We start from the raw sequence: 27294 nt of genomic DNA, 5'->3' as shown, positions 1-27294 counted from the left end.
AGCAAAATGGTGTGTATGGTGTAGTAGGTGTTGGTGGGCTGGTAGAACCCCCAGAGCAGTATCAAAACTGCCCCTGGAGGAGAATCCCTCTGTTAATGGGAGACTCCCTGGTAATTAGGGCAGCTTCAGAACCCACAGTCCCTAACCCCACCCTCTCTTGATCCCCAAATATATCAATCAAAACAATGCAAATGTAATATCAAACACAGCCAAAGTCAAACATCAATGTCACAGCAGTGACATCACCAGCCAGAGTCAAATATTCAATATCACAGCAGTGATATTACCACATCAGCAGAGCATATGTCAACCACATCAACCACAGTAACCAATGTGAAACTATAGTTTAACCTTAGCAGAGTTTCTATTCCCCTTAAACAATTTAAATCCAAATTATCAACTAATGTCAGCCTTTTCCAAGGAAGGGTATTCTTACCTCACTCTAAGACCAAGCAGATACCTTCAGATACCACGAGAGAGAGACCAGGAGTTTGGGTCGAAGTGTACAAAGTACAAACCGGATTTATTAAGGTTTTAACAAAAATTGAGGATTAAAAAGAATCCTTAAAAAATAATAAAGACGACAAGTCCAAATACAATAGCAATAGGTTCACAAGTCAAATGTCCTCAAGCCGTCCTGTTCCTTCTTCTCCCTCCTTCTTTATAGTATTCTTCCTCCTCCCTCTCTGCGTCAGGCCGTCTCCCCAAATAAGGACAGCTTGTCTCTGTGCAGGAATCTTTCCATTGTGCACCGGTGTTGGTGGTGGTGTGACGGGGTTTAGACAGAATAGTGGATTTCTTACTCTCTGTGTTGCGCTAACAAGAGCAACCTGTTGAAACTTGTTATTACATAGTTCTTCTGAAGTTTAGGCTATGAAATCTCTTTAAAAAAAAACTCTGCTTCACATTGGGCCTCACAGAGGGCACCAGATATATGTATTGATAATTAATAACCCTCAATTATTTATCAGTAACAGATTAATTGGTATGGTAAAGGAACGTGTTAATATCATATAATACATTTAGAAAACACATTGGGAATCGATGAAGGGTACATGAGTTCATAGGACCAGCTCTTCTTTTCCATGACTGTGTTTTTATTTGATCTCTTTGTGAATCACTTTATTCTAAATGTGCTGTCTTTGAATGTGCTACATAAATAAACATATACGTAACGATTCTCTGGCCCAGGAAGTTGATTAAAATCTGTGCACAGGCCGCCTGCATCCTGTGCCTCATTGTCTTCATACCCGCTGTAACCGCTCTCAAGGTGGTAGCTGGAACTTTTACGCTTTTATTGCACCATCTAGAATGTGTGTGTGTATAGGTCAAAAGTTCAGAATGTTCTATCTAGTTTCATGTCTGTAACAACAAAGAAGGAAACATACATCCTTTCCATTCACAGCCAATGTAGCCTCTTTTTATCAATGGTAAGCTTAATAGAGGTAGGTGAGGCAAAGGTCAGGTCTGACACGGCCACTTTCACAGCAGAACTGTCAACAACAGCTTGTGCCAAAGCATCTGTGCCTACAGTTCTCCTCCACAGGTCCTGCGTTGCCCTCCTTATTGCACACAAACAACATCAGGACTCTTTAGGGTCACATGACCACAAAGACCATCACATTGTCGACCTGCAGACAGCAGCTTCAGCCAAGTCCAGACCGTGCTGACGGAAGAACTTCCTTGTAACAGTTTCTGACATTTTGTGCAGGAATCTTTCCATTGTGCACCGGTGTTGGTGGGTGGTCTCAGACAATCTTTTTCTCATTTTAAATGTGTGATGGGTTTTCAACGGAATAGTGGATTTCTTACTCTCTGTGTTGCGCTAACAAGAGCAACCTGTTGAAACTTGTTATTACATAGTTCTTCTGAAGTTTAGGCTATGAAATCTCTTTAAAAAAAAACTCTGCTTCACATTGGGCCTCACAGAGGGCACCAGATATATGTATTGATAATTAATAACCCTCAATTATTTATCAGTAACAGATGAATTGGTATGGTAAAGGAACGTGTTAATATCATATAATACATTTAGAAAACACATTGGGAATCGATGAAGGGTACATGAGTTCATAGGACCAGGTCTTCTTTTCCATGACTGTGTTTTTATTTGATCTCTTTGTGAATCACTTTATTCTAAATGTGCTGTCTTTGAATGTGCTACATAAATAAACATATACGTAACGTAGGAAAGACAAAAGTAAACGAATAAATAAAAGATTGTAATAAAGAAAAAATAAAATATTTTATTAGAAGTCTTTAGAAAAATTAACAAATATAGGACAGTCCAACTCTCATTACCTTACAGAATAATTCAAATGTCATAGAAATTACCAAACTAATTGTTTTCAAATGTTGCTTATCATTTGACGAACAGAATGTGATTTTCTCAATCAAAACAAGAAAAAAAAATATTCTGTGGATCATTGCTGTCAGCATCTCGTTTCACACAATTCCATGTAGAAATGTTACATAGTATATCATTATATGTATATATAAGTGTGAAAATTGACTCTCAGACCTGCAGAGGACACAGAGACACCGAAGAGAAATCAACACAAAACGAGAACCCTGACCCAAACCCAGCATAGAGAGGTTCAGTGAATGTGGTTCTGAAGGTGTGCAGGTGGACCAGTGTTTCAGAGGAGACTCTGTAGAAGGAGAGAGAGCCAGCAGGAAGATCCAGATACACTGCTACTCTACCAGAGGGTTAGCAAAACCCTTCAGAGACATGTTTTTCATATCTGAGACCTATAATATATGCTTAAAAATAGTACAATAGGAGACCTTTAAGTGCAGTTCCAAACCAACGAGTGTGGAGGGGGAGTGTTTTATCAAGAGAGTCTGCATCACCTGACTTCATCTGCTGCTCCACCTGACCGACCAACGTGTGTGTGTCCGTCAGGAAACACGCTGCTTACAAACAGTTCCAACATTTACTGATAAACTGAACAACAAGATAGATGTTTAATATCTTCATACAGATGTTAACAACTTCCTGTTCCCTCGTATTGTTTTTAACTCAGGATCATACCCATGTGTAGTCTAGAAAACGGTAAATGTGTGCATTATATTATAAAGTTGTGTATATTTACAGACTGTTAAACATAATAAACACAATTTAAAGTGGACCTATCATGCTATATTTGAATAATATAGTGTAGGGCCATACCTATATAAGGCATATTTATACTTTTTTTTTCTCAAAATACCAAACAGATCATGCATTTTAGCCATGCCTCATTTTGCTCAATTTGACATGTTTTAGCTCTGTTTGTGCAAGGGCTGATTCAGTGAGAACAGCACCATCTACTGGCCTGGCATATGTACTACAGCGTCTCCAGCGCTTTCGAACGGCAATGGCCGTGGCTGTCTCCTCCTGATTGGTGGAGTTGGCCCAATAGCCGTAGCGCCACCGTCCTGACGTCAGGACAGTGTTCAAATCTGGATCAGTTTTTATCAGATCCGTTGCAGCCCCTTTTTTAGAGATTTGGGTATGGAGGAAAATAGAGAGGGTTGTGTTTTCTGACACTTGGTGAGTTCCCTGGAACACCGGGGACACATATTCATGTATAAAAGATGTACAAAAGTGCATTTTGCATGATAGGTCCCCTTTAAGATTTTTGGAGTTTTTTTTTTTTTTTTTGTATCCAAATGTTTTATCCAAGAGATGCTGATTTGAAACCATTGTTACGAAGGGTTACGGCATTTCCTGTTGCTGCCAGAGAGAGGGGAGTTTGCTCCAAAGCTGCTGCTGTATTTACACCCTCCGTCTGAAAGGAAGGGGCCTCGTTCAGCTCTGAGTGTGACTTCAGACGGAGGGGGAGTGGGTGTGGTTTGGAATTGGGCCTCCATTTACTTCATCACTGATACAAAGGGTGAGTTTATACATTTAAGGGTTAATAATCTGTCATGTGAAACCCAATCTAATAACTGATGTGGAACTAAAGGTGGATTGAACAGCAGTGAAGGGGTTAGTATGGAGGACAGAACATGGCATAAGTATAAACTGATAGAAACATAAATGTATAAATATATGTATTAATAAATACATTAAAAGGATAAATAAATGTGGAAATAAAATACAGAAGAAATGTGTATTTTAACACATTTAACGTGACACACAACTGTCCAACAGGGGACTCATTTATTATTTTAAAACCACCATAATAATGTTAAATGTTCAAAATAAGTGTTGAACTATAACCGAAAGGAGAGCATCCAAGTGTTGTTGTTAGCACTTCACTGTGGTGTTATGAGCCACGTTCACACCGGAGTACTTTTCACCGTACTTTTCGCGTTTAGTTCCGTTAGTACCCCTTATGTCGCGTTCACACCAAAAAGAGTACTTAATCTCGGGAACTTTCACCCCCATTTTTAGTGCCTGCTGAGAGATGGTACTTTCCTTGGGGAAAAAAGTGCCCCAGTTCTGATTGGCTTGGCGAATTGCAAACCGCGCCCCGTAAAACTCTGAAATGTTTTGTAGAGCCGCCATTTTATTTGCTCGCTACAAAAACCCAGTGCACCAACGGAGAGTAGTTTGTTTTGAAAGCAGTTATGGCAAGCATCAATAAATAATCGAAGCGGTGGAGTGATGAGGAGGTGTCGGTGTGGTAACGACCGGAAGACCAGTAAATGGTATGAGCGCTTGGATGCTCTGCTAGGCCACAGACCTTTTCTCCGGGACAGCATCGACCTTCGATTCGGGCACGATGGTGTGGGAGGCCGCTCAAACGGCGGATTCAATGGGCGACCACGACGAAGGTAAAATCAACTACATGCACTGGGGTTTTAACCTGTTACGCACAATCCGCCCGGTACCGGGCGGATAAACGCGTCATTTGCAGGAAACAACGTCTAAGGAATCTTAATATTTAATAAAACTATGAATGTTCTATATCCATGTAACGGGAAAAAACTCAGCTAACTGATCTTTTTAATTTTTTTTTTCCAAAAAAACCCACAATGCTAGCACTCAGCCTCTGAATTAGACACGAGCGAAAAAATGTAACCTAAAACGGCACTTAAACTCACAATGACTCCCTTATTACTTATTCTAGATGCACAGCCAACCACTCGTTTTTGTTGTCCTGGAGACACTGAATCTAGGGGTGCCCACCTCAACACTCAGTGATAAACATTTGCGACGCTATAAACGAAAGCGTACATCATAACATGTGGAGCTAAGTAGCTAGAAACGCTAACATGGCTTACCTTGGTCAAAACTGGTCTTCAATGGCATTAAAACGATAAAAAAACGATGCTGCAGTTAATCCATAGGTTCATCCAATGTATCTGTGCCCTCTTTGAAATTATTTCTGATAGTCCATAAGCAATAAAACTGCTTTTTTGTTTCCAAATGCCAGAGCTAGAATGTAGCTCCACTCTGCTCCACATTTACATGCGCGCAGCCCCCACCTTTTCTCTTCACAATGAGTGTGTGTGTGAGCCTCCCCCTTCGATTCGATTGGCTCTAACGGTCAGAAAGAGGTGTCAACCATCAAAATCGAGCAAGGGGGGCCAGAGATATGGACAAAAAACCATTTTCACCCAAATCACCTCAGAGGTGGGGTGGTTTTGGCTAAACCTCTCTAAAAAGGTCAAATGTCACTTGTTTTGCATCAATCTTGATACAGGGTACTTATTATATGTTGTACTTTGGATTCCTAAAGCTTTTAGTCTACTAACCCATCATCCAAGGGTAGTTTTCACTATCTGTAAAAAATAATCTTTGGACGGACACAGTTTTTTACTATGTAAAATCGGAATTTTCTTTAAAATAAAAACCATTTATATTGATTCTGACACTTCTACATCCAACTCACAGATGTAACCTTGCTTTGATAAAAGAAATTATTCATATAACCCTTTTAGAAGTTAAGTTGTAGTCATTTGTTTTGGGCATGTCATTTTCGAGCCTGAAACATGAAAAACAGGCTTGGTGCTTAACAGGTTAATCTGCACAATAATGGTCTCAGATGTACTTTTATTTGCTCAGTAGATCAAGCTAGCCATGCTAGGCTGAACTGGCTAACACCGGCCCCGAGCTAGCTAATAACATCTAGCAAGCAAGATATTCTCGGCCGCTATGAAAACGTTTTGACTTGTGAATAACTGTGCAGTGTTTCTGTAATTTGCTTCACTCATGGAACTAATCGTGTGTTTCAGGCGAGGCTGGACAACTCTCAGGATTAGAAACAAGCGAGCTTTCCCTTCCAGATCACAGCGCTTGCTCGTCCCCCTTACCAGCAACCAAACGCAAAGGTACACACACTGTAACTTGGTCTTGAAAGAACGTTACGCATCGAACTGATGTTCACAATCACGTTTATTTTACTTCTTGGTACAATTATGAAACAGCGTGAAAACGTATTCGCCTAGACCGGCGTTTACACATTTTCATGCCGTTTTTACTCTCTCACAAACATTGTAAACATCCGGGCTAGAGGTCACATGACTTCCGGTAAGAAAACTTGCCTCAACAACATTAAACAAAGTTCAAGCATACAGAACTACAAACAAAGTAGTCCTGTATGCTACAGGACTACTTTGTCCTGTAGCATACATGACTAGTTTTGTATTTTTGAAGCACTCTTCAAAAATACAAAACAATAAATAAGGGCACTTTGAGCGGCAGCTCCACACACACACTCAGTGTGTGTGTGTATATATATATATATTTTATGCTATTTGATCCTATATTATCTTCTACTATACACCTGCATTGTGTACACTGTCTTGTCCCGGCCTGCTCCCTGTCCAATGTTGACTTGTAAACACATTCCTAGTATGTTGTAAAACTACATGGCGACTAAACAGATCTTGTATCTTGCTTATTTTCCCTCTTAGGAAAGCGGGCACGGGATGTGAATTTCTTTGACACCGTCGAGGCGTTGGAGGACCGGCGTGCCGTGGTGAAAGAGTCGATGCACGGGGATCAGATGGTGCTGTTCACCAAGGCCCAGGAAACGGAGGACAAGATGCTCACGATGATGGAGCGCCAGGCTGAAGTGTTGAAGCGGCAGATGGAGCGCCAGGAGCACCAGGATGAAGTGTCGGTGCAGGATGAGCGACAAACCACGTTTCAGAATGGGTTTCTGGAAGTGCTTTTCCAGCTAGTGAAAGCCAACAGGTCTTCCTCCCTATAGTTGCCACTGTTAACAATGTCTGCTGCTGAGCCTATCCCTACACCTGGGACAGTTCATTTTGCATTGTTTTTATTAATACTGACACACAACTTTGCACTAAGGTGTGTATGCTGCTGAGCCTATCCCTACACCTGGGACAGTTTATTTTATATTATTGTTATTACTGTTATTATATAGTCTTGATACAACTGACACTTTATTTTATATTGATAATGTTAACTTACATGTACAACTTCTATTTTATTTACATTAAAAATGTGAACTTCTATTTACTGTTATGTCTTGAGAGTGCAATAAAGAGAACCTAAACAGATCCTGGATCTTGCTTATCTCTCCTGACACTTTATCTTTAGTGACCTGTGTAGCATCCTATACATCACATGTAAGTGATTATTCTGATACCATCATGTTTCATCGGTTATAAACTGGCGAAGCTTTATTTGTCATTTATTTATCATCAATGTTGCAACCTTGTGGAGGAATGGCAGGGGCACATACACAAATATGATAATTTATATTATTTTAAATATTATTTGACCTAAAACTAAATGTTTTTATGATTGTCCTCTGACGAGGACATGGGGATTTGCAAACTTTTAATTCCCCCCCCCATTTTACACAACACAAAATGTATGTTTCCATAGTGTTTATGGCAGACGGATGCAGTGGGTCTCAGGAAGATATATAATAAATAATAAAGGTGGGTTTGCTGCTGAGCCTATTTACTGTGCATACAACCCACCTGGCACAGTTTATTGTTATTATATTGCCACACTGTGTACACTATTGTAATGTTGCCTGTCTTGACTGGAAAATAAAAGAGAGAAACAAAAGCACTGTACAAAAGATCAGCTTTATTGTCAAAATGTTTACAATTTACACGCTGTTCAGATGCCTCATAAGGGCTGTGCGCGTGTCTTGCCCCCCAGCCTCGGCAATGGCTGGCGCTGGCCCATCAAGCTGGGTCGCCGGTAAGGCAGTCCATTCGTCCCTGTACTCATCATTACTTTCACAAAGGTTATGTAATATGCAACATGCTGCCACCTGGATTTTGATCTTGTCCATCTTGCAGTCGTTTCTTTTCATCAAGCACCGCCACCTGCCCTTCAGTCTGCCAAAAGCGTTCTCCACCACCACTCGAGCTCGGCTTGTTTTATTATTGTACGCAAGTTGCTCAGGCTGCATTAACTCAGTTACAAAGCTGTATAACATGAGCACAAACAGCACAACTTCAGTCGACTCCATCTCCATCATGTCTGAGGTCGGAAGGTAAACAACAGACGCCTAATGTACAGCGAGTGGGTGGGCGTCGCAGTATACGCGGGAAGTTTTTCTTCTTCTTCTTCTCTTGTTTTTGTAGCGGATTGCAAACAACTTTAAGGTGCATACCGCCATCTACTGTACTCGCCGTGAAGTGGTTTGTGGCCTGCCAGTAAACCCAAAGCAGAAGAAGAAGAAGTGACGTCAGCGACTCATTTGCGTAATCTTCCCTCAGGGAAAAGTACTCCGGTGTGAACACGATTGGTACTAAGTGCCCTGGGGTAAAAAGTGCCGGGGCACTGAGTGCCGGAACTAAGTACTGCAAAGTACTTGGTGTGAACGCGCCTATGGAATATTCTCCACAAATATGTTTTAGCATTTAATCCTTCAAAATATATGTAGTAGTAAAACCAGTAGGGGGGGGTGTTAGAAGATGTGTGAAGTGATTCTGGTGCTAGTTTTACTTTATGACAAAACAAAAGCTCAGCCTCAGAATAAAAAGAAAATATTTTATTCAAAATAATTTGAAACATTAGAAGAAAAAGATCAGTTTTATATTTATTACATTACAGTATTATTCAAGAGGAAGCTAAAGAAGGCAATTGGTTTTCAGATGTTTCGTACCATTATAAAAACAATACGTCATCTTTTGAATCAAAACAAAGAAAGTATTTCTGATTATTGCATACCACACTGCATATGGTAAACATGTGGCTTCAAACTGGATTCAGAATCAGTTTATGGCAGCAAACACTGACGCTGCTCAAAGAGGATACAAGGCACCACAGGAGACCAGAGGAAACACACCGTTACCCCGAAGAACATCACACGTTTCTCTGAACCTACACAAGACAGCTAAATATAGAACAAGCAAATGTAAATGTAGAAATGTTATTTATTTGTTAGTTTAAAAATGATGTTAGCCGTAGGGATGAAATCAGATAAATGTTTTGTGTCTGAGTGTGAGACAGATGTGTGTGTGATGGTGAACACACTGAACTGATTTCAGCAGCTGATCTGCAGTCAGTTTCTGTCGTCAGGAGAGACTCTCAGACCTACAGAGGAACCAGAGACACTGAGGAACCAGACCTGAACCTGAACCCAAACCCAGCATAGAGAGGTTCAGTGAATGTGGTTCTGAAGGTGAGGAGGTGGATCAGTGTGTCAGAGGAGACTCTGTAGAACAGGGGTGTCAAACTCAAGGCCCGTGACTTCATTTTCTGTGGCCCCACAAGAGCTTGCAAAGAATACTATATGTTTATTATACGGGTACATGATTTACAGAAGCACATTGCACATGTCCCACAATGCATCTCAATTAGACTTTCTCAAAATTCTTTCTTCAAATATGCCTTTTTTTCTTAGACTGTGCACTTTTCTCAGAATTTGACTCTTTTTTCAAAATGTCACTTCCTTTTTTCAAAATGTCACTTCCTTTTTTCAAAATGTCACTTCTTTTTTATTTAAATGTCAATTATTTGCCCTATACTTATGCTTCCAGATGTAGTTAATTATGAAGTTATCACCCTATCAGATAATAATCCAATGCAGAGGCAATAAGGAAATATAATACATTATTTTATATATATATTTATATATGTATTTTTATATAGTCTTAAAGTTACAACCGGCCCTTTGAGTGCAGCCATAATGCTGATGTGGCCCGAGATTAAATTGAGTTTGACACCCCTGCTGTAGAAGGACAGAGAGCCAGCAGGATTATCCAGATACACTGCTACTCTACCAGAGAAGAGAGAGGGGGAGGAAGTGTGTGTTTGTCTCTTATTGTGACTGACATAGTAATGACCACTAGAGCAGTCCAGACTCCAGGACTGATTATTCCTCTATTCACAGTAACTCGCAGAGACGAGCTTCTTTCATTTAACCCTTCACATTCAAACAAAAACTGAATAGGCAGATTCGAAGGATTTATTTCTTTGGAAATTTTATTTTAAATACAATTAAATCAAATTATTTTGGTAAAACTAATGAAAAATATAACTAAAATATATATATTTTTTAATTAAAGTTGGAAACATTTTCTAACACATCTTAGTTGATAAGAAAAGCCCAATGACTTATTTCCATAACAAGCTTGAAATAGACCCTTCATATTTCTCCTTAGTATAATCACTCTGAAGCTTCTGTTTTAAGGGATGAGCTGCCAACATCCCGACGTGCATTGCGGCGTGATTTCCATTGTTGCAGATAAACAGGAACACGCTCATGAACTGTGAACTCGCCGGAGCCTCGCAGCGGGCCGGGCTACTGCGGAGCACATAAATCAGACTCTTCAAGCTAACGAAGGATCACTTCTTCTTCAGGGCAGGGAAGGCTAAGCAGTACGCAGGCTACTGTCCCGCAGCTGCTGCCTCTCCGTTGGACTCCGGTACTGCACATTACTCACGAGACGTGAAAAATTGCTTCAAGTGAAACATTCAGGGCTTTTCAGAAAACATCCGGGGCTTGAGCGCAAGTAGCCACCCCCTAGCGCCGCCACTGCCCACAAGTATTTTGTATTTCTTAGATTTAGGTCGCTCTGCAATACAATTCATTCAGAACTCAGAGCAATTGCATGGCTGTTGGCAATACATCCCATCACATTTACTAAATAAAGTTTATTATGGGGCAGTTCCTTATTTCATTTTTTTATTTCGTTGAGTTTTTCTTTTTAAGTATTTTGTTGTGTGAATTGATCTTAACCCATGATAACCCTTTTAGGCTTTCGCCCAAAAAATAACTCATACTTATCAACCCACAACTAAAAGCACAAAACAGTAAACATTCATTGACTCATCATTATGATGTCAAAACAGCATCTTGTGTATGTGTAATACATTTGTCAGTGTTGAGCGAAGCAGGAAAGACCCAAATGCAGGTTTAACAGATAATACCTTTATTTCAAGGCTACAAGTAACAAACACAGCAGAACTATCTCCCCCGTGAACACAGTCAACAACAAACAAGGATCTCACAAAGACTAACAGAAAAAGCAGAACCTAAATGCACACAGGACTAATGAAACAAACAAGACACAGGTGAGGAGAGGTGAACACAATCGGGTAATTAGGTAGGAGGGAACAGGTAGGAGGGAACAGGTAGGAGGGAACAGGTAGGAGGGAACACACAGACAGGAAGCAACAGGCAAGACGGGGATGAATAATTTTCAAAAATAAAACAGGAAACCAAAGACAGATCTAGACAAGACAAAACACAACACAGACAGATCGTGACAACATTAACAGTGTTACACCAATACTTTGATAAACATCCTACCATCATCAAAATAACCGGTTTCTGTTCCTTAAAAAACACATTCAAATCTTCTGAGGTATATTTTTATGAATATACAGTATGACTTTTGAAGTTAAGTTGGATGTCATTTAATATTAAAGGAGACATGTCATGCTTTTCCGGTTATTACCCGTCCCCTTGTGTGTTATGAAGGTTTTTATGCATGTAAACGGTGTGCAGAGTCAAAACCCTCAAAGTACACCCTGTAGCGACAAAAACTCTAACACAGAAAATACCTCCCCAAAATGCCTCGTTGGAGATACGTCATTGTCCATTTGATTCTTCCGGGTACGGGGTGACGTAACCCCGTACCCAGAACGAAATGGACCAATCCGTGGAGCCGTTACGTTACGTCCGCGGAGCCGTTACGTTAAGCCCCCGCTGATTGGTCCAAATTGACCAATCCACGGACTTCCTCACACACAGGATTTCTCCTCCCTGTGCAGGCTGATAACAGACAGTTGGGATCGCAGCGAAATTCTCTCTGCAGACCCATTCTCACAGCGTTTATCAACCTTTTTCTTACTCAATATCAAGCCACACTTATTGTTTTTACTTCGGCTGTGAGTTTGTGTGTGCTCAGGATGAGTTTGGCTGTGTTTCACTGTGTATCGCTAAACAAGGAAACAACAGCTCCACGGAGCTCAGCGCGATTCACAACGTCCCGACCAATCAGAGCACACTGTGCTCACAGGGAGGGTGGGGGCTGGAGCTTTTGGAGCTACAACAAGCCGTTAAAGGCAGAGAGTGAAATTCAGTGAATACACGTAGTTTACAGAGATGCTGTTTGAGAAACCAATGTGAGTTTGGAAAATTGCACAATATAAATCTATTCTAGTAGACCTCAACAATGGAATTATGATCAGTGGAAATGGCCATGACATGTCTCCTTTAAGGCTGGTATTATAATTTGTTATACCTCTGAACTTGAGTTCAATCAGGAGAGACTTCATTTTGTTTAAAGAACATTTATTGACACATGTCATATGATAAATGTTAAGTCTTTGGCGATTAGACCCCGATCCTGAAATCATATATCTAAAGGGGGAAATGCAGCCGTGAGCATATAGGGAACCCCCCTGGGGTCTAGACACTGGTGATGATGCTGAAGATCTGGATTTGATGAGGAGATGGGATGAAAAGGAGGTGTGATGAGATCTTTGGATTAACTCTCCTGGCACTGGATATCATGAAAGGAGGTGGATGGGGAGGAGGCGGATGGCAGCATGAAAACCTGAAATCACAGCTGACTGCAGGAGAGAGGAGAACCTTTTTAAAGTTTGGCTGCAGCACAGTGATTGGCTCCTGGAGAATGAGGTGAAATGTAATAGGTTAAAGAGAACGCCCGTGATGAGGTGATTATATGCAGCTGCGGAGTGAATGTATATACCCAGTCTTCCTGAAAGAACTTGCGCTGAGCTTCATTTATTAAAAAAATATTTGAAAACATCAATCTATTGTTTAGACCAGGGGTGTCAAACTCAAGGCCCGCGGGCCAAAATTGGTCCACGACCTCATTTTATGTGGCCCACAAGAGCTTGCAAAGAATATGATATACACTACAATTCTTGAATAAGTGCTTGATAAATAAAATGTATTATTATTATTATCTAGCCGCCCTTTAGAGGACATGTGTAGGAGAAGAGAACATCCATCATATTCTTAATAATAGGAGGTTGTGGGTGGAGGCTGTTTGGCAGGTGGTGAGCAAGGACCATCTCCCAGGCATCAATCAGATGAACATTCAGTCCTTTAAATATGGCTCTTAGCACCTTATCACACTGCACCGAGAACCAGTCGCTGTTGGTTATCGTCTCATAAAGCCACAAAGCTTTGGGGTTTGCAGTCCTGATGATGATCACCGTTTTTGGAGCCCTGTCCAACAGCCGTACCACCGCACTGCGGATCCTTTGTAGCCGCCGGATGTACACCTCGATGGGAAAAGAAGCAAAGTGAGCCGAGATGCCAACAACGACAACAGTGTTGGGAGCCCCGATTAAGTCATCTAGTTCATTGGCTATGTAACGAATTTCTTCAAATGAGCCGTCAAAACGGAGAGGAGGACCATGGAGGCGGAAAGTCACCATGATTTTGTTTTCATAGTCTAAGGCCAGGAAAGGTCCATTTTTCCTCGAGCTGCCCAGGTTAAACTCCTTAAGATCTAAAGGTATTACAGAGGAAACAGATTAAGATACAGTGTGAACATAATGAAACTGTTGCCGGAAATCCCTGTGGATTAGTTACCTGGTAGTGTTGCGTTGAGGAACTCAAACCACTGCCTGATGGTAGAGTCTCCATACAGGTGGACCACTTTGTCTTTTAGACACTGAGTGATGGCAGATGCGCCGGTGAATTGGCGAACTTTGGTGCCATCTAGTGCTCGCCATAAACCCTGGTAGTAATAGCCAGAGGCTTGAAAGTTCACAATGCTGCTCTCCACCTCTGGTTGACCTGAGAGAAAGTTGAAGGATAATAAGGGGCTTGTTTTACGTTTGTTACTGACCTTAACCAAATCAAGGTATAGACTGAATGTATGAACATTTTATGGCCTTACTCCTGAGAGACACTGTAACAGCTGTGCCTTGTTGACAAAGTTTGAGCTGAGAGCTCCATGCTCCCTTTGCTCCTGTCAAATTGGCCTGCTAAATACATCTCTCAACAGAAGAATGATACCCAAAAGAAAGAGTTGTTGTTTTTTTCTGCCCCTACACTTTCATCATCTGTACATGGAGCACATTAGATCGTGAATTCAGTGATAAATGCATTCCTTACCTTCCTTTTTTGGTAAAACAGTGACACCGGCAGGTCCTGAAGCCGGAATGCAGACTTTCAAGTTGACACGACTGAAGAAAAGCACACACACAATACTACAATAAACATTAATATCCCAAATGCAGCTTTTCTACATGGTTGTGGAATGGCATGGAGGTTTACCTGGGGTAAACAGTTTAGAAGGTCTACTTTTCATGCTGTATCTTATCTTCATTATATTGATATAAGGGGTCTTTTGCTGCAGCTTTTGCCACCCTACATTTTCCTTTTGTGAACTTGGAAGGTTCACACCTTAGAACTAAGCCTTACGGCATAATTTGTATTTGACCAAAGCTGTCTATAAATACTATGAATTGATAAAATAATCAAAATATCACACATTTGTCTCATTTGCTTTACAGAGTGTATTCTGGAGCACACAACGCCCTCTGTCCTCACACACTCGCAGCGCACAAGGAAAGATTCCCTAAAAGAAACCCCACAATTGAGGGATTAAAGGAAACAAATAGAAGAACCTCGGGGAGAATGAGAGAAAAGTGTACAGATGTGTACAGATTAGGGATGTGCATCTCCATCACTGAGGCCGATGCGATGCGCATCTCGATACGTTGCCAACGATACGATACATTAACGATACATTTGAAACACCAGGCGGTGCGATACGATACGATTCACCCCTGTTGCGATACAGTTCGATACGATTTGATTCAACATTATGCGATATGCGATATGCGATACAATTGTATAACACCTCACAGTTAAACAATTTAAGGATGCATTGCCCATGATTAACAATGTGCAAATAACAACTACCATAGTGCAATGCCCATACAACTGCCAGCCTGATGTGCTTAACACTCATTCATAGGCTAACTCACCAGTGAGCAGAAAGCAGTGGTTTCTATAGGAACAATAAAGAATACAAATAACCTTTCACAAACAGGTATTTCATAACTGCTTACAGTAAGGAAGACATGTAAACTATTATTGGCCACAGGCTGTTGTAAACTAAACACCACTCTCACTGACAGAACACCTCACTGAGTGATCGAACTCATATGTCTAACTTTCAGGTTTCTCTTTTCAGCCGCAGACCCCATATTGCCTCTATGTGCGTCGCTAAGTTCCTCGTACTACTTGTGTACTTTAAAGCGGCACAGCATCGTTTACAATTTGCGAGCGATTTTTCAAGTTGTCCATCTTTCTTGAAAAATCTGAATTGTTGCCAAAACGTTTGATTTGTAGGTATTTTTCGGTGCGCTGTGTATCTCTTTCTCCTCGACTTCCATGTTTGTTGATAACTGAGACTCTCGGCCTCCGTAGTGCGGAGCAAAGATCGTCTCTGCTGAGTGCTGACAAGATGAGGGGATATTATATGAATGAATCGGTTTTTTTACCGATGCAAAGACGCTACAATCGATGCATCGCGAGTTCAACCCAAACTGTAGCCGATGTGCACTCTTTCAACCGGTGTACTCGCATCTTGAACGTTTATGCCGGTGCACCGATGTGAATCGGTGAATCTTAACATCCCTAGTACAGATAAACAACATTATAAAATTAAAACAGAATTTATTTTCCCTTTATATCCTTTATATCGAGAGTTTTATGGATTATTGTAACGCGTTACTTTTATATTCAGTAATCACACTACTGTTACTAACATTGCCCGACACGCGTTACTTCGTTACTTTTGATAAAATCAGTAATCACACTACAGTTAACTACTAACATAAAGAATTACTAGATTCTCCCCTTGACAGACAAGAGGGATTTCCGCCGCAGGTTTATATTTACGTAATGTTTGCGCGACTTGCGCGTCCACATGCAGTGCATAAATATGGCTCAGTCAACAGCGATAACTTTCGAGGGGTGGAGGTATGCCCATTATTTTGAGTTTGTCCGAAGAAAGGACAGGAATGTGACGGTGAGGTGCAAACTGTGTCCAGGCCAGAAGCTTTTATCCACTGCTGCAAACACAACGTCAAACCTCTACAAGCACCTGCAAAGACAACATGCTAACGTGAAGCTAATAGCTAAGGAGCACCTCCGAATCTAGAGTGAGGATGTCGAGTAAAGTAACGAGTAAACAGCAAACACGCAAAGTTATATGATGAGGCCCTCTGTGCTGCTAGTGGAGCCTCGCAGCGGCGAAAACTGTGGCGCGCTTACACCGTAGGTGCGCCGCATTTGCGCTTCAGATGAGGCTCCCTCTGCAAAATGAAGCACCCTCCGCAGTCTGCGTGATCTGCCTAGGGAGGGGCGGCCCTGCATGTAAAGTAACGACTAAAGTAACGCGTTACTTTATGTAGAGAGTAACGAAGTAAAGTAATATATTACTTTTTTTTTTAAAGGGGACCTATCATGCAAAATGCACTTTTGTACGTCTTTTATACATGAATATGTGTCCCCGGTGTTCCAGGGAACTCACCAAGTGTCAGAAAACACAACCCTCTCTATTTTCCTCCATACCCAAATCTCTAAAAAAGGGGCTGCAACGGATCTGATAAAAACTGATCCAGATTTGAACACTGTCCTGACGTCAGGACGGTGGCGCTACGGCTATTGGGCCAACTCCACCAATCAGGAGGAGACAGCCACGGCCATTGCCGTTCGAAAGCGCTGGAGACGCTGTAGTACATATGCCAGGCCAGTAGATGGTGCTGTTCTCACAGAATCAGCCCTTGTAAAAACAGAGCTAGAAATTGTCAAATTGAGCAAAATGAGGCATGGCTAAAATGCATGATCTGTTTGGTATTTTGAAAATATGCCTTATATAGGTATGGTCCTACACTATATTATTCAAATATAGCATGATAGGTCCACTTTAAGTAATAAGTAATATGTAATATAATACTTTTTTTGAGTAACGACCCCATCTCTGTTTATATCCTATCAAACATGAAGGTTGAGTGGTTACATTTATATTATCCTTTAATCTAAACTGCCTGTACTGACAAACTTCTGAAACTTCAAGCCAAGGAGATAAATAGGTAACACATGATGTATGTATTTATAAGAAGTCACACAAATGACCAGTCTCTTTGCTTCCTTACCCTTGAAAGAGCTCATCCTCCTTGGCCTTGAGCGTTTGTTTGTATCCTACAGTGCTACGGGCGATCCTTGCATCACAGCTCATGTTCTTTGGCTTGTAGCAGAACCAAGGATCGCCGGTTCGAGGGTCGGTGAAGTCGCAGATTGGCTGCTTGGTTTGACGCAGGCAGATGTTACAGATGGTGGTTTCAGAGCGTGAGCCTGAGCGAAAGAGGCTTATGAAAAATACCCTGTCAGGTTGTTCACTCGTCAACCTGTTCAGCACTGTGATAGCTTCACTGGGATGAACTAGCGTCACCTGATTGGATAGAAAACAAGAGTTTTTGTTGAAAATGTACAATTGGTGGCTAGACTCTGCTTTTGTCTGAAATAAAAAGTCGTATCAACATTAGTTAAAAGGGGGTGGGGCTTTGTGAGTAATCAGTTGGAAGACAAATGACACGCCTACAGCAAAATCACATAGAAAAAGATAGTTTTAAGCATCACCTCAACCTGAGCTGCTCCTTCCCAGAGTAAAGGAAAGACAGCAGAGTAGCTCCCATTGAGATGGTCCACCACTTTCCCAGCTACACCTGCACCAAGCCTTAGGTTGTGCAGCCGGGCAAATAAAAAGTCCCCCCCAGACTTCTTGGGTTGTCCCTTGAAGTCAGAGATGATGATGCTAACTTCCAGCTGATCCCCTACGTGCCACTGTCCTCCTCCTCTAGCTGGGAGAATGGTGAAAGAGCTGTGAGCTGGATCACTGGTCAGCTCCAGGGAAAGAGGAGATGGCAATGCAGGAGTTTCAGGCCAAGCAACAGATTCTAGTAGCAGGCGTTCCTCCAGAGCATCCTTAGGGGACAATGGTGGGAAGTTGCAGATGCTGCAGACTTTGGGAGGTTCAGTAGTAGCTTTCGAGTAGAAGATGGTGGAGCTCATTTTAGGCTGAAACTTGAAGGGCTTGAGAGACAGAGAGAAGTTTACGTAGATACGTCAAACAAATGCAGCAAATGTATGAATATTTGTTAAGGGGGTTGAAAATAAATGTTGTTGTGTAATGTTTGCTCCATTCCAGGCTTCCTGATTTCTGTCTTCAAAGTTTCTCTTTCTTGACTGTATTTGGCAAACTGCAGAATTACATGTTCTACGGATTCCTCAACCTGGCAGTGTTCATATCATCCAGAAAGATGTTTTCCTTATGAATAATGCCATGTTTTGTTCAGTCTAGTATGTCCTAATATAAGCCTTGATAACACATTATCCAAATTGATGGTTCTTTGAAGTGTCCTGACTGATTTTTGGCTGCAGTGCATATAGGTGTCTTCTTGTGTTTCTTTTGTCCCAATTGTGTTGCCACTCCTTAATGATGTTCTATTTTTCATTTTATTTGCCTTAGATTTACTGAGTGCAATGTTGATTATTTACTCGTGTTTAAGAGACTGCTTGGCTAATGTGTCACATTTTCATTTCCCTTCATTCCTCTGTATGATGTTATCCACATAAATGTTTACTCGATATTTATATTTCTTCATCTTTATGGTGTTTCATAAATGTGTTGAGATCTCCATATTAGGTTGAATACTTAAAACGAAAGTTAATTATAATCAAATATAATCAATCATATTCTTGTATAACCCACAATGAAAATGCTTCATATTTTATGATGTTCTATATTTACAGTATAAACAAAACACAAGTGGTTTGTTAAGTTGAGTGTGTAAGGCCTGTAATGGTTTATGGGTGTCACTGATAAGAGAAGAGGCAGTTTCTTCCCTCTCCCCTCACAGCAGTACACAGGGAGGGGGGCTCCTGACTTAAGGAGAAATACATTGAGGCCCCAAAAAGGTGGTTATGTCATAGCCGAGAATAATATTTTGCAAGTCCTGCAGAGTAGGGGTCATGTCCTTTTTACACAAACATGGGAAGGTGTGTCTTATGCCAGAGCCATAGAATATGTCTGGTCATGTCCAGTTCTTTACATCAGAGGCCATGCCCAGTTTCCACAAATATGGGTATGGAGGAGGTGTCTTTAGGTTTTTCTATCCTGTTTTCGAGCATAAAGACACTGGCAGATGAGGAGGAACTTCCTTTTTGGAGAGAGAGAGAGAGAGCAGGGGGGGGTTCGCCTGGTATGCTCTCTCTCGGTGACGCTCTCTCCCCGAGAGCTGGGTTTTTGCTCTCGGTAAGGTTCTCTCAAACTTGGTAACTATTGCGTAAATCTCTGTGTATTGAATGCTGAGGGAATGGTTTAGATGAGAGTTTTGAACGGGATTTTTAAACCTACCATTCTTCAATGTGTTGGAATTCTTACTCTTACCATTCTTAAATGTGTTGGAATTCTTACTCCTACCATTCTTAAATGTGTTGGAATTCTTACTCCTACCATTCCTAAATGTATTGGAATTCTTACTCCTACCATTCTTAAATGTGTTGGAATTCTTACTCTTACCATTCTTTAATGTGTTGGAATTCTTACTCCTACCATTCTTAAATGTGTTGGAATTCTTACTCCTACCATTCCTAAATGTGTTGGAATTCTTACTCCTACCATTCTTTAATGTGTTGGAATTCTTACTCTTACCATTCTTTAATGTGTTGGAATTCTTACTCTTACCATTCCTAAATGTGTTGGAATTCTTACTCCTACCATTCCTAAATGTGTTGGAATTCTTACTCTTACCATTCTTTAATGTGTTGGAATTCTTACTCCTACCATTCTTAAATAATTTGGAATTCTTACTCCCACCATTCCTAAATGTGTTGGAATTCTTACTCCTACAATTCCTAAATGTGTTGGAATTCTTACTCTTACCATTCTTAAATGTGTTGGAATTCTTAAACCAACCATCTTAAGAGATTTTTAAGGGGCAGTTAAAGACCCACCTCTTCCGTCAGGCCTTTGGGGCATCGGAGGAGGTGAGTTAGTAGCTGTCTTTTATTGGTGTTTTATCGTATGTTTTATCCTATGTATTACCTGCTGTTGTTTTATGCCTTTTTATGCCTTTTATTCTACATTTTAGTTGTACTGTGAATTGTGTACTGTACTGTAAAGCACTTTGTACATTCGTGTTGAGAAGGGTGCTATATAAATAAAGTTTTACTTACTTAAACTGTGTGGTGATTTTAGGACTGATTAGAGAACCCTCGCCACCACGAGGAAATTCCTTTTGGATTTTGTCGGAAGACTTTAATGGGTGAACTATGAATTAAGGTTTTAGATTAGAAAAGAACCCCAGCATGATATGTTTAGTATGATTATAATGTTGTAACGAGAGAAGGTAAAAACCCTGTATTAGTTTGGACCTATTTTTCTTCAAATAAACTGATCCCACCTTTATTATTGGGACAACTTAAAAGACATCTGCACTCTCCTCTCCTGCTTGAAAGGTAAGATTGCACACTGCCACATTCACACTTCAGTAGGGCCACACCTCATTTACTGATATCAAAATCCTTCGGGATCGCTTAAACAGATTTAGGGGGTCGTCTGAATTGAAACAGCAGTTAATTGAACCTGGTTCTTCGGGGAGTTAATAGAGGTGAGATCTTGCTGATCGTTGGTGGATCTGAGCCAAGCAGTAAACTTACATAGACTCAATAACTTCGGTTAGGTCAATTAGGAGGTCTGAGTAATTTAAGTTCGGAATAAATTATCGGATGACTCCCGACTCTTACAAATGTCATTCACAATATCCTGCCTACGATGAGATGTAATGAAGTGGCATTATTGCTGAACTTAAATCTGAACAAAGAATTATCCTTTGGATTTGCATCTCTTCTACCCCCTGTAATGCCTCGTGCAATTGCCATCAACTCGACTGTGATTGTAGATAAATGATCTGATGTTCTCCGTGTGTCTGCACTTTAATGTTGGTTTGAGCAGAAAACCTGATGCTTTTTTCTAATCAGCAACACCTGTGCTAACACATTACACTCAAACATATAACATACACTGTGGATGGCTCATGCACAACACACATCCAAAAATAACTCACCAATGTGTCCCATATGTTAAGCTGAAAAAGGAAACATTCGTTTTAGCCACATATAAAACATTTCTGGAATTCAATTCATACCTGCAGTTCAGAAATTGGAATTTTATGGATTTTATATTATCTATTCATTAAACAATATGCTTTTTTATTCCAATTGAATAAAATAATATGTAAAGAATAAATACCTGAATGTATTTTGAAAAGAATTCGTACCTATATTTCAGAAAAATGTATCCTCTCATATTTATGCGCTGTTGTTGTTGTTGAAGTATACGTGTAGCATAATTTAGACATAATCTGTTTCTTTTACACTAACTGTGTGCCCTCATGTTTGTCTGTGTCCCTGCAGGGCCTGTCTCCTAAAACAATCGGACTAATGTTAAACATGTCACAATAAGTCAACCCTATTAGTGATCCCAGATAACAGTTCTCACCTGGAAGAATATTAAGAAAGCCATGAGCAGAAGGAGAACGATGGTGAAACATCTTCTTCCTTTAAAAGATGATTCCTTCATGATATTGTCCAGCTCCAGCCTGACACTGTGACCACTTCCTTTGGTACAGGATTAAAGGATAAAACATTTATGCCAGGTTAATACAAAATGTAATCATAGAATAAATTATAATTAGAAAAAGATAAAGTCATTTTATGGAACACATCAGGAACTGACGCGCGTTGGATTTGTGTCGTGTGGGAGCTGACATGCAGACAGCAGGCGGGAGGTCACAGACAGAGAACTTTACTGCAACAGACAGAAATGCAAATATGTGGTCACGTAAAAAATATTACTGCAATAGGAAGTAGTGAATCAGGAAATGTTGTAACAGCGTCACATCTGCTTTCTTAGAGGCCGGTAGATTTACTGTGAAATATATATTTGTATATGTATATATAAGTGTATCAACTTCATTGTATCATCAAGCCTTTTTAGGACATTGAACATTAATACAAGTTGCAGTAAAAGCTATTTTTACTTTGTAGTTCCTGGAGATGTTTCAGAGTCACCCTTAAAAATGTAAAGCAACTTCAATCAGCATTAAAGTCTCCAGGTTTATTCTGCGGGACGAAATATTCGTTTGCTTTTAATATTTTAAAAGAATCACATAAGGTTTCAGTTTGAGGATGTATACATTTAAAGGGAAAGGTAATTCCCAAAGTGCATTTGAGCCAGAAACCTCCAATCATCTTGACATATGATTATGTGTGCCACAGTGACCTGAAGTTAAAATAACAATGTTGAGAAAGCAGATTTTAAAATGTAAAGTTTGAAGACGTTTAGGATGAATTCAGTGAGTAACACTTCTTCTTATTTTAGTCGTGAGTGTGCATCCTGTCTGATATTTAACAAGCTTACACTGAAATAAAGCCTGAATGAACCCTTACCTTCAGGCGTCCCCTCACAGGTCCTCAGACCACGTGTTGATCCCCTGAGGTCTGGGTCCCCCCCCCCCTCAGGTCTTCAGGGTGCGTTTGATTCGAGGTTTTGGTGCAGATCATGAGGAAGCTGTAGATGATGTGTGGTTGACTTCCTATTTCTTACTCAACAAGCACACAGGCCCCGCCCCCCTGCATCACACACACACACACACACACACACACACACACACACATTCACACACACACACACACACACACACACACACACACACACACACGTGACGTTGTTTGGTTACTGAAAGCATGTTTGCCATCTTCTCTTGTAATTTGCTGAAATGAGGGGGAAAGAGGACTCTATTTATACAGTATTTTGTTAATAAACTATGAATAAAGGGAGAATGACACCCTTTTCTTGTAGTACTACCACCTTATAGGTGTCAAACATGGCAAAGCTCCTAATTAATGCAGAATAACCTCTTATTTATTATCAAAAGGCAGTATTTATGAGGTTATTGGGGGAAGAATGCCCTAAATTAGTGCTTTATAATGATGGATAAATAGCCAATATGCTTTATGTACGTGCTAATACACAACTAGATAAAGGCTCACATGTATACCTTAATATAAGGTGTTTTCCAAATTGTGCACACAGCAGCATTAACGTGGTTAATAAAGTCAGTTTCAGAATGATTATTGACATTTTCAACGAGGAGACAGACAGAGGGGAAACTTTAAAATGTACAGAGATGTATTAAACTTGAATTTCCGTGTGTGGGGTGTGAGGGGAAACACAGAGCACCAGTGTGTGAGATACAGTATGACATTAAGAGATTAACAAACACAGGTACAAGTAAAAGGTCAATACAACTACAAATACCAACATGTTTTTTAATAAGTGCAAATACAAACAAATACAACAAATAACCACAATAGATGAAAAGCCAGGTTTTTATAGAACACTATAACATAAATAAACGTCCTTTCTATCCCGGTTAATAACTCATCTTGCTCTAAACAAAAACATTGTAACATGATATCTTTTATTGAAATATAAAAGGTCAAACAATACAGATATAACGAGGGTTACGTATGGTAACCCTTGTTATATAAACACAGGCGGAGCCCTCTACTGCAGGGGTTCCCAACCTTTTTCACCCAGAGCCCCCCCAAATTACTCCTGTTGGAATTTGTGACAAATAATCCAACTGAAACCGACACCTTACGCGCAGAAGAAACATTTCTATCAAAGAAAAAATGATACATTTCTGTCTTTTTATGCCTTTATTAGTTACTAACTTGCAATTGTATGCATCATATTTATTTCAAATTTCCAAGAACAGGACACTTCAAAATAATAGACTATGCCTAATAAAAAAATGGTAATATAGTGGCATAGGCCTGTATAAAACAAAAATAAAAAACTGGCATATTAAGCAGGTAAATCAAATGCTTATCTGACATGGAACAGGTAGCAGAGAGAAGACGAGGTTCAAGTAGGTTCATTAATGTGAACCTTGGGCTTGCATGCCCGCAGGGATGGAATGTCCGGTGTAATGTGAGTGACAGCCAGTCTAAAGTCGTTGTGAACGTCCAGTGTGTTGCATGCTTTTGTTTTGATGGCAACAAGTGCGCTGAAGGCTGTTTCTGAGAGATATGTCGTACTGAATGGGAGTATAATCCTGGTCGTGGCATGCAGTGTGAGCTTTGGAGCGAGGCTTGGTCCTTTGACAATCCAAAACTTTTTGAATCCTTTTTCCTGGAAGTATTTCTTTGACAGAGAGTCAGCTTGGATGTCGGTGAGCTCATCTTCGCAATCCAGGTGTTCCACATCCTCAACTTTGGCAATAAAGGGATCTAAAACCCACAATCCCTCGTCTATGTCAGCGAACCGTGATTTCATTTCCTTTTGCAGTGCGTTCATATGGCGGATGAACTCGAGACGTACAGACACAGGCACAGTTTCAGGATTGTTTCGGGATTGTTTCAGCAGTAGTGGAAACTGTTGCAGCTCCCCCCTCTCCATTTTCCCGACCCTGTATCAGTTTGCGCACAAACGCATTGAGCGCCTCTTTACATTGGATTATGTTGGACTCCACGCCTTGCAGACGCTTGTTCGTTTCATTGTAGAGACTGAAGTTGTCGGCCAGGTATGCTGTTTTAATCCAGAATGACTCAGTCACTTGCTCTGACGAGTTTGTAGAAACTCTTCTATTTTGTCTTTCAGTTCTACAAAGCGTGCCAGCACTCGGCCGCGTGAGAGCCAGCGCACCTCGGTGTGCAGGAGGAGGGTTTGGTGCGCTTCATCCTCGCACAAGTCTGCGAATAGACGCTTGTTGGTGGGGCGACCTTTGATGAAATTGACTATTTTAACAACAGTTGAGAGTGTTTCGCTGAGGTCTTCTGACAGTTTCTTGCTGGCCAGGGCCTGGCGATGTATCACACAGTGAAATATTGTGCAGTGTGGGGCCTTTTCTTTCAAGCGACTGTTAAATCCCTTGTTTTTCCCCATCATTGAGGCAGCTCCGTCTGTACAACATGCAACTAAATTCTCATAGGAAAGATTGTGGGATGAGAGGTAAGAATCCACTGCAGTAAAAATGTCCTCACCCCGGGTGGTAGTGGTAAGGTTGACTGACATAAGAATGTCCTGCTTCAAATCTTCACCATCGATATATTGCACATAAACGATGAGCACAGCCTCGTCTGCTACAGTTGTAGTTTCATCAAGTTGTATGGCAAATGGCCCCTTTCCAAGCTTTACGAGCAGCTGCAGCTCGCAGTTACTTGCCATCTTGTCAATTCTGTCTTTCACCGTATTGTTTGACAGTGGTACAGTTTTTAGCTTCTCCGCCACCTGCGGGCCGAACACTTTCTCAACCATTTTAATGCAAGCTGGCTTAATGAGCTGCTCGCCAATGTTGTGTGGTTTCTTTGCCTTTGCTATTAAAAGTGCACATTCAAAAGAGGCCTCGTGGCCTTCTGTACATCGCTGCCAGCCCTAACAAACGCTGTTCTGATATCCATTGGCTTGTTTGCCTTTGCAAGCTGTTGTTTCTTTATGAAAAAGTCCCGATCACACCCGACCATTTCTGGGTGCATGGTCTGTTGGTGTCTCTTCATTTTGCTGGGTTTCATGCTGTCTTTGGCTAGCTTCTATCTATATATCACACACTCTGGGTGGGTTTTGTCCATTCCCTCCATTAAACCTAAGTTAAGATAGCTCTCTAGGTAGGTCCTCCTTTTCTTTTTGATTGCTGATGAGCTGTCATCTCCTTTACGTTTTTCAGACATTTTTAGACAAAATATTCACCTTATGAAGTCGGTCGCTAGCTAGCAAGCACAGAAAACTGTTACTACCACGGAAGCTGACACAGTAACGTCAATTTTGGCGCGAATCGGAGGAGTATCAGATTTGTGTTAACTAAGGATGTTCTCTTAAGTTGTATGGCTTGTGAACTAATGTTTAATTACTTTATTAACTACAAGGGACTCTCTTTTTGAAAGAGGGTAATAATTATTAAAAAAGAGGTTAATGACCCCCTGATATTGTATTTGTAATGTTTAATTACATCACACAACTATTAAAGAATCCCTATATGAAGTTATATGAGGTTGTGTTGGGGTAATATTAGAATTAACTGTATGTAGCAGAAAAGATAAGTTTTTTTAAATGTTTTACTGGTCCTGCTATTCATTCTGGGGGAGGATCCATGGGGGTTGATCAGAGCCAAGAAAGGCTGTAAACACTTAAGAGTGTGGGTGAAATGAAATTATTCATTTCTAAATATACAAGGCTTCGTCTACTGAATATATATATATAAAATATATATAAAAGAATACGTTTTAAAAAGTATTTTCTCTGCCATACAAACATGCTAATTTGTTAAACTAGCAGGACTACACCGATTGGTTCCCAGTTCTTGAGCCATTGACCTGGCTAGTGCTATTCAGGTTTATAAGGAGATTAAGTATTCACCAGAAAGAGACAAGTGACCACTGGAGACAATGAGGCTTGATTTGGATCTGATCTGGAAAAACTCTGGTAAATACTTTTGTTTTATAATATCATGTAATTATTTAATGTTGTTTGGTGTGTGTGTGTTAAACAACCTCTGCTCATCTGTTGTATTTATGTTGTAACAGCACTATTAGGGTTGTAACATAGTAATGTTAGCCTAGCACAGTTGCACAAGCCCCCCCTCACTAGGTTTTAGAAGCTTTTGGAAAGTAGGCCTCTAAAATAATGTTTGACTTTACAGAACAAAGGGTGTGTGTGTGTGTGTGTGTGTGTGTGTGTGTGTGTGTGTGTGTGGGGGGGGGGGGTGTGTGTGTGTGTGTGTGTGTGTGTGTGTGTGTGTGGGGGGGGGGGGGGTGCGTGTGTGCGTGTGTGTGTGTGTGTGTGGTGTGTGTGTGG

General features: G+C 40.7%; 2 protein-coding genes across 6 annotated transcripts in view; both read right to left on the bottom strand.

The window, feature by feature from the left end:
* Positions 1–647, bottom strand: part of LOC117477040 (NXPE family member 3-like) — a 45863-nt gene extending 45216 nt beyond the window's left edge. The window contains exon 1 of the mRNA XM_034123750.1: positions 437–647. The gene's annotated coding sequence lies outside the window, so the exon portion shown is untranslated. The remainder of the gene's footprint in view (positions 1–436) is intronic.
* Positions 648–13175: 12528 nt separating this feature from the next.
* LOC117477036 (NXPE family member 3-like) lies at positions 13176–22997 on the bottom strand. Of its 5 annotated transcripts, none has more exons than XM_034123742.1 (9): positions 22887–22997; positions 22174–22245; positions 21937–22055; positions 21503–21523; positions 18015–18467; positions 17531–17826; positions 14475–14545; positions 13947–14153; positions 13176–13863 (listed from the first exon to the last, which is right to left on the bottom strand). In XM_034123742.1, exons 2-9 carry the CDS (start codon positions 22205–22207, stop codon positions 13313–13315), a joined length of 1752 nt encoding a protein of 583 aa, XP_033979633.1. In that variant the 5' UTR covers positions 22208–22245; positions 22887–22997; the 3' UTR covers positions 13176–13312. The 5 variants fall into 5 exon arrangements, with proteins under 5 accessions (XP_033979633.1, XP_033979634.1, XP_033979635.1 ...); XM_034123743.1 differs by having other exon boundaries at positions 18015–18458; XM_034123744.1 differs by lacking the exon at positions 21503–21523 and having other exon boundaries at positions 18015–18458.
* Between the last annotated feature and the right edge of the window lie 4297 nt (positions 22998–27294).

Source organism: Trematomus bernacchii, unplaced genomic scaffold, assembly GCF_902827165.1.
Source record: "Trematomus bernacchii unplaced genomic scaffold, fTreBer1.1, whole genome shotgun sequence".
NCBI classification, from domain to species: Eukaryota; Metazoa; Chordata; class Actinopteri; order Perciformes; family Nototheniidae; genus Trematomus; species Trematomus bernacchii.
Note: the sequence above shows the minus strand (reverse complement) of the source record. Positions and strands in the feature narration are given on the sequence as shown.

Bases quoted from the DNA above. Each gene is read 5' to 3' on its own strand.
- LOC117477036 (XM_034123742.1), bottom strand. From the start codon at position 22,207: ATGTCAGCTCCCACACGACACAAATCCAACGCGC. The intron at 21,524-21,936 runs GTGAGAACTGTT...TTCCTTTTTCAG, and splicing joins CTTTCTTAATATTCTTCCAG to CTTAACATATGGGACACATT. The intron at 18,468-21,502 runs GTGAGTTATTTT...CTGTCTCTCAAG, and splicing joins TTAACATATGGGACACATTG to CCCTTCAAGTTTCAGCCTAA.